The 10,647-nt window shown below is 35.9% G+C and overlaps 1 protein-coding gene across 1 annotated transcript; it reads right to left on the bottom strand.

Annotated features, from left to right (window-relative positions):
* On the bottom strand, positions 9-953 carry LOC109127529 (NAC domain-containing protein 86-like; the record flags this gene model as incomplete). Its single annotated transcript, XM_019232446.1, has 2 exons — positions 361-953; positions 9-247 (listed from the first exon to the last, which is right to left on the bottom strand). Coding segments are annotated over exons 1-2 (402 nt in total), but the record flags the coding sequence as incomplete, so codon positions are not given.

Raw genomic sequence — 10,647 nt, 5'->3', positions numbered from 1 at the left:
AAACGATATTCATGCATAAACCAATTAGTTCCGTCTCCTAATGGGGCACGACCTTCATAGAAAACTAAGGTCTTCCGGTATCCAATTATAACACGCGAGGATTTACAAGTTATTTTCCGGTCTTTACCGGTTGCTTTCCAATAACCCGCCTTTGTAGCTCTATTGGTTCGAAAACCGTTTGGATACTTTTTGTCTTTTGGGCAGAAAAAAAACCATTCCAAATCCCTATTGGGAAGAAAGGATTTATCTAAAAATAAAACAAAGATAAAAAAAATTAAACAAGTTATCTACAATTAAAACATTAAAACGTAATTATATGACTTATGGTAATCAAAACACTGTTTTTATCATTATACGTACCTGGTAACTCCCAAGGATCAAATTTGTATAACTCGATAACAGGAATGACTTCGAGCTCAATCTCAAGGCGTTCTACTTTTCTACTCAAGTAGTAGCCTATGAGCTCTTCGTCAGTTGGATGAAATCTAAATCCCGGAGGTAAAGATGAACTTCCCATTTGCATAATTCACACTTGTTGCTTGCAACACAAGAGAGTTGTCTGGAGGGAGATCAAATAATTAACTAAGTACCGAGGCTAACTCTATTGACTGTTTGGAAAATCCAAAAATAGAAACTTTTTTCGACACTCAATTTGTTCTCAAGAATAAGCTGCAACTCACGTTGATTGCATCTTTTTTGTGACAAGATCATTGTCTGAAAGAGATCGTATGATAACAAAACGAAGCAAAATAAAACAAAATGTTTAACCCGTAAAATAAAAACAATAGACACCAAATGAAGGTAATAATAATTTGGAAATAACGAGGAGTAAGCAGAATTGTTGTGGGTCAAAAAAACTCAGAAAAGGGTTTTCTGACTTTGAACCGGAGACTTAACTATATAAGAAACAAAAAAAAGTGATTAGTGAGTAGTTTAATTAGGAGAGTGCTTAAGAGAAGAGAAGGTTGGTAGAGTGTTGAATGGTTGTGAGGTGATTGATATTTATAGCACAAAGGTTTGCGAAACTATGTGGGGAAGATTAATTAATAATATGTCAAATATGTTATAGTATCATGAAGCAACTTAATATTTAGAGGGGAAAACTATATAATACTATAATTTGTATAGTGCCGTTTAATATTGAGAAGAAAAAAATAACTGAGACACACCGAAAGCGGATAAAGACATTGCTTGTCCTAAAGAGTTCCCAAAATTCCAAAAGAATATGGACCTACCTGGTCTCAAAGCTAATATAGACTTGTTCACACTTCACACATCAAAACTTGTATAATTTATCCAAAGCTTATTTTTCGATAAGCTTATATGTGCATGTCAACCTTGTATACTGTATATCGTAGAAATGATATAAACCTTAATTCTGTTTCGTTTTATTTTCATTTCTTTGATATAACGGGAAATATTTTAGTTTTAGGTAAAAAAAATACTCGGTTCTAATTCCTTTTTTTTTTTTTTTTTCGTTTTTCATTCTATATTGTAAAAATTTTCTTGATTATTTTGAAGGGGTACTGTAAGTAATTATGTTCGTCCTTGTCAGCATGAGTAAGACAAAATCGCTTTTTATTAGTGTAACCACACTTTCGACTTTTATAAGACAGAGGATTAGAAGAGATAACACAACTTTGACGTAAAGAAATTTTTGTTTATTGTTTCCTTTTTACCGGAAATATGTTATTGTTTAAGATGTAAAGTTGTAGTTTAAAGTTAAGTTCCCATTTGTGTAAGACCCAATAACTGAAATATTCAAGAAAAACACACAAAAGGAAAATTTTGGGAGGGAGAAAAAAACGAATGACTTCACGAGATGGAAATCTAAGGTTAGTTCTATATACACGAAGAAAAGTGCACCATGTAATTTATACGATAGCTAGAATATTCCCCGATACTTTAGGAACGGTCACCGTGACCCCTAACAGTATACTAAAGAGAAAATAATGGAGAAAAGAGAAAGCGAAGAAGACAAAGGCAACAAAAATGAAGAAAAAGGGATAAAATAAAAGCATGAAAATATCTACGTCATATGGTAGGAAAAACAAAAAAGTAAGCCTACGAAATACGAATAACGGATCTTCTATGTTGACTACACTATGTCACTATGTAGGAACAAATATTATCTATATCAAAAAGTACCATACATGTTTGAATATGTTTGGTTACTAATGTCCGGGATTAAATTCATATCAGTAGTTAAATTTGCATTATACAAAATTTTGCAGTTTCTAAATCCTAGATGTAAATATAACACAAATGCTAAATAGAATAACTCTCTTATTAATCTTAAAGAAAATACTCAAAACCTTATAGAATAACTCTCTTATTAATCTTAAAGAAAATACTCAAAACCTTAAGTTCTAAAACTCATAAGTTGTGCTACAAGCTAGCACCTCTTTTTATAGATAAAACACAAAACCAAAACCCAATTGGATAACTTTTAAAATATAATTTAGATCCTCCTAAATATAATTGACCTTATCTCATGTATATTTAAATTTTCCTAAACACACAAAGCCTTATCTCTTAGATGCTTGTACTACAAGCTTACAACAACATTCTTCCCCCTAAGCTTGTGACCATCTTCACTTACATCAATCACTCCCATTAGAGTTCTCATCTCTTTAAACTTCATTCTCCCAAGAGCCTTAGTCAGAATATCAGCCTTCTGCCACTCCCAGGAACATGCTCAACACTCACCAGCTCTTTCTCGACACACTCACGAATAAAGTGAAAACAAATGTGGATGTGCTTGCTACGACCGTGGAACACAAGGTTCTTGGTCAGTGCAATCGTTGACCTGTTGTCAACCCGGATAATCACCCTCTCACTCTTCTCACCAGTTACTTCTTCAAGGAGTTCCTGCAGCCATATCGCTTGTTTGGCAGCTTCAGTAGTGGCTATAAACTCTGCCTCACAAGAAAATAGAGCTACAATCTCTTGTTTTTGTGAACACCAAGTAATTAGTGAATCACCAAAGTAAAACATATGCCTTGTGGTACTTTTACCATCGTCCACGTCCACACTGTATGAGCTATCACTGTAACCTACAAAGGACGCCTTGTTCGTACGTTCGTAGAATAGACCAAAAGAACATGTCCCTCGAAGGTACCTGAGAACCTGCTTCAAACTTTCTCCATGCGACTCTTTAGGCTCCTGCATGAACTTGCTTAAAATTCCAACACTGTAAGCAAGATCCGGTCGTGTGTGCAGCAGGTATCGGAGACACCCTATGCTTCTGCGATACTCGAGTCCTACAACGGCTTTCTCACCTTGTGACTTAGACAGCTTTAAGTTCATATCCATCAGAACTTGTGTAGAATTGCATTCACTCATCCCAGTCTCTTCCAAGATTCTAAGCGCATACCTCTCTTGTTTCAGGACAATCCCCGTTTCCAACTATTTCACCTCAATCCTAAGATAGTATGTGAGTAATCCGAGATCACTCATCTCAAATTTAGCAGCCATCTTCTGTTTAAACTCGCAAATTAAAGACTGAGAGGAGCCTGTAACAAGCAAATCATCTACATAAACAGCCACTATAAGAAGTTTTCCATCTCTATTGTTAAAGTATAGTGAAGGTTCCTTTGAGCACCTTCGAAACTTCATTTATGTGAGAGTCATATGCAGCTTTGCATTCCATGCTCTAGGAGCTTGCTTTAAGCCATAGAGAGCCTTATGCAGCTTGTATACTTTCCTCTCACTTCCCTTGACCACAAAACCATCTGGTTGTCCAACAAACACTTCCTCCTTCAGCTCACCGTTCAGAAAGGCTGTCTTAATATCCAAATGGTGTATCTCCCAACCGTATGAAGCTGAGTGACTTATGATGAATCTAACTGTCTCCATGCGAGCTACAGGTGCAAAAACCTCATCATAGTCAATCCCATACCATTGAACATATCCTTTTGTTACCAATCTAGCCTTGTACTTGTTTATGCTTCCATCTGAGTTTCTTTTTATCTTTAACACCCACTACAACCCAATCGGCTTAACACTAGATGGTAAATCAACTAGACTCCAAGTTCTGTTCTTCTCAATTGATGCAAGTTCATCTTCACACGCCATTATCCGTACTTCTGACTTAAACGCTTCATTGAAATCCCATGGTTCTTCGTTAATAGACAGCAAAAGACGCTCCAACTCTTCATCCTCAGTGACATAATCATCCAGATACTTTGGTTTTGCTCGAAGTCTAGCAGGTCTATTCACCGATGACTGCTGCTGTTCCTCATTACCATCATTATCTTCTTCACCATTATCCTCTTTTTCACCAAGAACATTGTCAGACTTTATTTCTGGAATTCTTGGGTTACCATCCTCTTCTTCTGTTGCGTGCTCGATCAGTCGAACACCCCTGTTCCCAAAAGAACCTGCTGAGCTAGAAAAACTCAGAGAACTACTGAGTTCCTCGGTTTCGATCCTTTTCCAGCTCCATCCTCTGTTTTCATCAAAACGGACATCTCGACTCACAACAATACGGTTACTCGATGGATCGAGCAAACAATAGGCTTTTGAGCCTGGCTCAGTTCCCAGATGCACTAAGACTCTCGTCCTATCATCCAATTTTTTCCTTCCCACTGCTTCTGATCTTGCGAATGCGATATAACCAAACGTCTTGAGGTGATCAAGATTTGGTTTCGTTCCTCTCAGCATATCATAAGGAGTCTTCTCTGCAAGAGACCTGGTTACAATTCTGTTGATCAAATACGTCGAGTGCCTCACAGCTTCACCCCACAAATAATTTGGCAACTCCATATGTTTTAAGATGCTTCTCGACATTTCCCTGAGTGTTCTGTTTCTCCTTTCAACAACCCCGTTTTGTTAAGGAGAATATGGAGCTGTCAACTGTCTCATGATTCCATTCTTCTCACAATAAGAGTAGAAGTCAGCTGAGGTAAACTCCCCTCCTCTATCAGTTCTGAGTGTTTTGATCACACACTTTGTTTCTTGCTCAGCAATCACTTTAAACTTCTTGAACTTATCAAGTGCTTCACTCTTTTCTATCATAAGAACCGTCCACATATAACGCGAGTAGTCATCTACAATCACGAAGACATATCTTTTTTGGGCTGGTGTTGCAGGTGTGATTGGTCCACATAGATCACCGTGTATCAATTCGAGAGGATGTGTAGCTCTGTAGGATGTCGCACGTGGGAATGGATCCCTGGTTTGTTTTCCAAGCAAACATGACACACATGTTTGTCTTTCTACTTTGATGTTAGGTATGCCAATTACCAAATCTTTGTCAACCATCAGCTTCATCGTATCAGTATTGACATGCCCCAGTGATGTTCATATAATTCACCATGTTTTACCTTAATATATTCACATCTTTTGCATGATTTATTAGCACATTTAGCCATTATTGAGTAGCTTTAGGACTGTTTATGCATTAGAGTAGAATTGCATTGCATTTGCATAGTTTCTTGCATAAACAGGTGAATTTGGATTCTAAGGAGCATGGAAGGATGTTGAGAAGGATTTGAGATATCAAAGTGAAGAAGATCAAGGAGTTAGAGCAGAAGAAACCAAGTTCGGAAGTCCACTCGACGGTGTGCGGAGAAGGACTCGACCGGCTGGAAGAAGCAGAAGAAGAGGCCACTCAACCAAGCACTCGACCGAGCACCTAGTCGAGTTGACCGATGACCCTCCATTTTGTCTTCTAGCTACTTTTAGGGCTTTCCCCTCTCCCCTATATAAAGACTTGTACCCTGCAGCCACAAAGAGAGCCACTTTTAGATAAAATATGTAAACCTAGTATTTACCCCTTTTGGGTATTATCTACTTTTTGCATTTTTCCTTAGATTTTCTAGCCACTTTTGTATTTGTCTCAAGAAATATTTGATACTTGTTGGTTCCATAACTTTCTAAATATTGAGAATTTGGGTTTGATTTCTTCTTCAATATTGTAGATCTTTATCTTATCTTTCTAATCATGCAAGTTTCATTGATTTCTGGGTTTATTATGAGTAGTGGCTTAGGATCTTAAGGATGGATTAGGCTGGGTAAAGGTTATGGTTGTTTAGATTGGTCAAACTTGATTGTTATATATCTCTTCTAGATTAGTTATGCTCTATGCTATTCTTATACTGAGAGGGTAAGGGTAGATCTTAAGCTTCTTATCATCACACCAATGTCTAAGTTGTTAGATAAGGCTAATACTAGAGATTATCATCAAGCATGCTAATAGATTAGATGTTTACTATGATTTTTGACATTGATGATCTGGTTGTTTAATGCTTGCTTTGATATGTAATAGCTAGTGAGAACTAGGTTTAAGAAGTATATAGGCTTGATTGTTATTGTCATGAGAATGGATTAACATGTATTAGAAGATCATTGTCTAGAGATAGCTCATTGTTAATTGAGGTTTGTTGACCAATTTAGATAACCATAGCTTGAGTCCAGCCCATGAATCCATCCTTAAGACCTTTCTTTGTTTATTGATTTTCCTATTTGAGTATTGTTAATTGCTTGATGTTTGCTCTGTTTTCATTATTTGCTCTGTTTCTGTTCATTCGCTTGTCAACTTGACCACCCACTTGACCGCACATCCGATCGAGTGCCTGTCGAGCTCATCCCAGAGTTCTTGTTTATGTTTTGCATCATATTTGTGTCATTTCCTGTTTCATTTATGTTGCATCAATTTCATTACTTGTCTAATCCTGTTTCATTACTTGTCTTGCATTAGTATCATTACTGCTTTGTTTTATTGTTTACTTTGCATTTAATATCCTGTCTTAGTAGCTTTACATTCTGCATTTTATAATCATCATTAGGTTGTTAGTAAAAATCATTCATCATATTTGGCTTGACTTAGATAAGTATTCATATCATGATTGCTTGCATCAGACTCATTATGGTTTGACATCCTTTAGGCTACAACTACATAAGGGTAATTGAAACACCTTGCATCCATCATTCATCATCTCTATCATCATCCATCACCACACTAAAGAGCAAGTTTCACCCAGTCTCGCATGCCAAGTAGAGGATTGGCTTGTAAAGACTAGTTGCAGACACTTAATGTTCTCTACTTCCAATAGAACTTTGTATAAACGATTTTTGGACCTCCCTGTCGTGACAAGTAGTTTACCAAACTTGTCATAGAGCATTAACTTGTCTTCTTTCATCCGTATCTCACACCCTGCTTCCGTGGCTTGGCCTAGACTCACAATGTTACTTTTCAAATCCGGTATGTAGTAGACATTGTGCAGCACTCTCTTCTCACCATTCTCAAATACGAACCGTATGGAGCCTTTTCCTTTGATATCAACCCGATAATCATCTCCAAATCTCACCTTACCTGTCACTTCCTCACACAGATCATTAAAGAAACTTTTAACACCACTCATATGGTTACTTGCTCCATTATCCAAGTACCATATGTTAGTGTTGTCAGTTCTAGTCTCAAAACTGTTTGGTTTCACTTTATCTTCTTGGAGATACACTACTTCGTTCATCATCAGCTCATCAGCAATGTGTGTCTCCTCGTCCTTTTTCTCAACTATCTCCTGCAGTTTGAGTAACCTATCAGGGCAGTCCGAGGCATAGTGGCCTTATTTATCACACCGAAAACAGGTGATATGTGACAAGTCCTGTTCTTTATCTCTGTCCTTTTGTTGGAAGCTAAACCTACCGCGTCCTCCTCTACCTCTGGAAGAGCGACATCCTCGTCCCCGACCTCTGTACCTTCCAAAAGAATTTGAATTAACAAACATGAGCTTGCCTTGATCATCATCCTGTTCTAACTCTTCTTCACCAATTCTCTCTTCATAAGCCTTAAGCCGACCTACGATTTTTTCAAAACTTGTCTTATTCAAGTCAAGTACCTGCTCGAGAGAAGCCACAATATGAATGAACTTTCTACGAGGAAGACTTGACAGGAATTTCTTGACGATCATAGGTTCTGACTTGATGCTGATTTTGTTGAAATTGCAGACAATTTCTCAACAAATTCATCAATCCTCTCAGTTTCTTTCATCTTCAACCGGTCGAAATCAGCCATAAAAGTTTGAAGTCTTGCCTCTTTAAATATGTCCGCTCCTATATGCCTTGATCTTATAGCTTCCCATATTTCTTTAGCAGTCTCTAAAGCTCCAATCTGGAGAGTAAGAGCTTCAGGGATAGATGTATGATTAGAGCGATTGCCAGATCGTTCTTCGTCTCATCAATGTTTCCTTTTTTGATCACGTCCCATGATTTGTGAACTCTGAGCAGGATCCTCATCTTCATCAACCATACGGTGTAGTTGCTCGATTTCAACATAGGACACTTTATGGAGGAAGATTCTCCATCTATCATTGGTAACGATCCTGAGGTCGATGATGAACTTGTCTTTTCTTCTTGACTTGTCGTCAAGCTTTTGTCTTCTCCTCCTCCTTCCATCAAAGCTTTTACGTCTTCTCCTGCCATTGATTAAGCTCTGATACCATGTGTAGAAACCGAAAATATAACACAAGTGCTTAATAAGAATAACTCTCTTATTAATCTTAAGGAAAATACTCAAAACCTTAAGCTCTAAAACTCATAAGTTGTGCCACAAGCTAGCACCTCCTTTTATAGAGAAAACACAAAACCAAAACCCAATTGGATAACTCCCAAAATATAATTTAGATCCACCTAAATATAATTGACCTTATCTCATGTATATTTAGATTCTCCTAAACAAACAAGACCTTATCTCTTAGATGCTTGTACTACAAGCTTACAACAACAGTAGCTACCAAAACTAATAAGATAAATATCATAGATATGATCAAAATACGCCAACCCACCACAATAGTCAGCGTGTTTTTATTTTTGCCAACAAGTGTATTTTTCTAGTCCACGAATCCGAAAAAAGTATATATGTATATATTTTAAATCATCTATATGCAAAACTATATTTGTTGATTTGTTGTTCATTGTCAACTTAGTTAATCTTCTTTTTTTTTTGGTTGGTTTTAATGTTAACTTAGTTAATCTTATCAATGGAACAACTATTGCTTTCACTAAAACAGTTATACATAGGTTTTTTTTTTCACTTGTTCAATCTGAAAAAATATATTCAAAGTTTTTTCTCTATTATTGTATAGAAAAATATTAAATTAGTATTGAAGAAAAACATATATTGACAAAAGTGAGGAATGGTAAAACTGTTATTTATCCGCACCTCTACCAGTGTAAATAGTTCGTCACTCACAAAAGAAAAGTTTTTCAGAGTTACGAAACTAAAGTTTAGAAAATAAGGAGATCCCACAATGAACTTAATAAACTTCATCTAAAAATTAATAAATTCTCTGTATTTAGAGTTTGGTTCATTCCTCAAAACTCATGGAGAAAAGGACATGGGTTAAAGGAAGTGAGTTGTAAAATCATACCAAGCAATAGTCAGTTTCTTATAACAAATAAAATATTTTTTTTTGTTTCTACTACTTTATTAAATAATCGATGTGGACAAATCTGTTAAATCTATAATGCATGCGTACATATGTGTGAGTTTGCGCATGTTCAATTGTGTCAATAAATGTTGGTCATCATGTAGCACATTGTCTTACTTGGATGTGACATATTTGTTTTCCCGCATGAACTAAACGTGAAGGATTACATATAGCAAATTAGACTAACAGAGCAACAATACAATGTAGTACGTTCCATTATAAATAAATGAAAATGTACTAAAAAAAGGTAATATTCTAGGAGAACAAATCGGGACTTTAGATTTTCAGTTTGCAATTAACATTTTGAATTTTGAATTAGGTATATTAAAATGGAATAAAACCGTTTGAAGTTGAAATATTTAAGATATAAGATTATTTTAGCCATTTTTTAGAATAAAAAGAGATAATAATTCTTACTGATTTGGATTACAAAAGTATTACATATAAAAAAAATATTAAGAAGCATGGCTAATTAATCATCAAGCATTAAACTATTACATATCCAAAAGTTTTAATGTCGACCCTTTAGACAGACTTAAGGTTTTACTGTATGTGTCTTTTCTGCACAAACTGCATCCTAGAAGAAGTATTAGAGAGTAATTCCACTATGAAAACATACTTACTATTCATTATATAGTTTATATGGAAACGAACTTGTATATCTTTAAGTATGGCATAACATCATTTACCATCTTTTTCCCTGCTATTCCATCCATCACCCTTGAGGAATTGTTTCAGCTGTTACAATCTTGAGCCGTTTTAGGACATTGAAGCCATCAGGCGCCAACAAATGTGATATTGAATCCGGTGTTATTGCTGATATTTCTAAACTTTACCGGTACAAGAAATTTTTTATTCGAATTTTGGCTGAGGTTATTATTTTCTCTGACTTTATTTTCCTATGTTCCCATTGTTCTAAAGATATGTCATCGCTATCTCTGTTGTTAGTTACTCACATATGCTTAACTGGAATTTCTTGGCAGATGCTTAATCCTGATGTACTCTTCAAACTAATCAAGCATCTTGAAACACCGATGCTTACATATATACGGACGAATACTCTAAAGGTTATCTTGGTTATGCATTGATGAAGTGTTTAGAAATTTATGAGGTTATGCAATGTCCTGATGAGTCTTGTTTTGCTTCAAGATTCAGAGAAGCTCTCTGGCTACACTGTAGTTTGTATATCACTATGTAGGAACAAATATTATAT

This window comes from Camelina sativa, chromosome 11 (genome assembly GCF_000633955.1).
Source record: "Camelina sativa cultivar DH55 chromosome 11, Cs, whole genome shotgun sequence".
NCBI lineage: Eukaryota > Viridiplantae > Streptophyta > Magnoliopsida > Brassicales > Brassicaceae > Camelina > Camelina sativa.
This window is presented reverse-complemented; position numbering and strand designations above follow the sequence as displayed.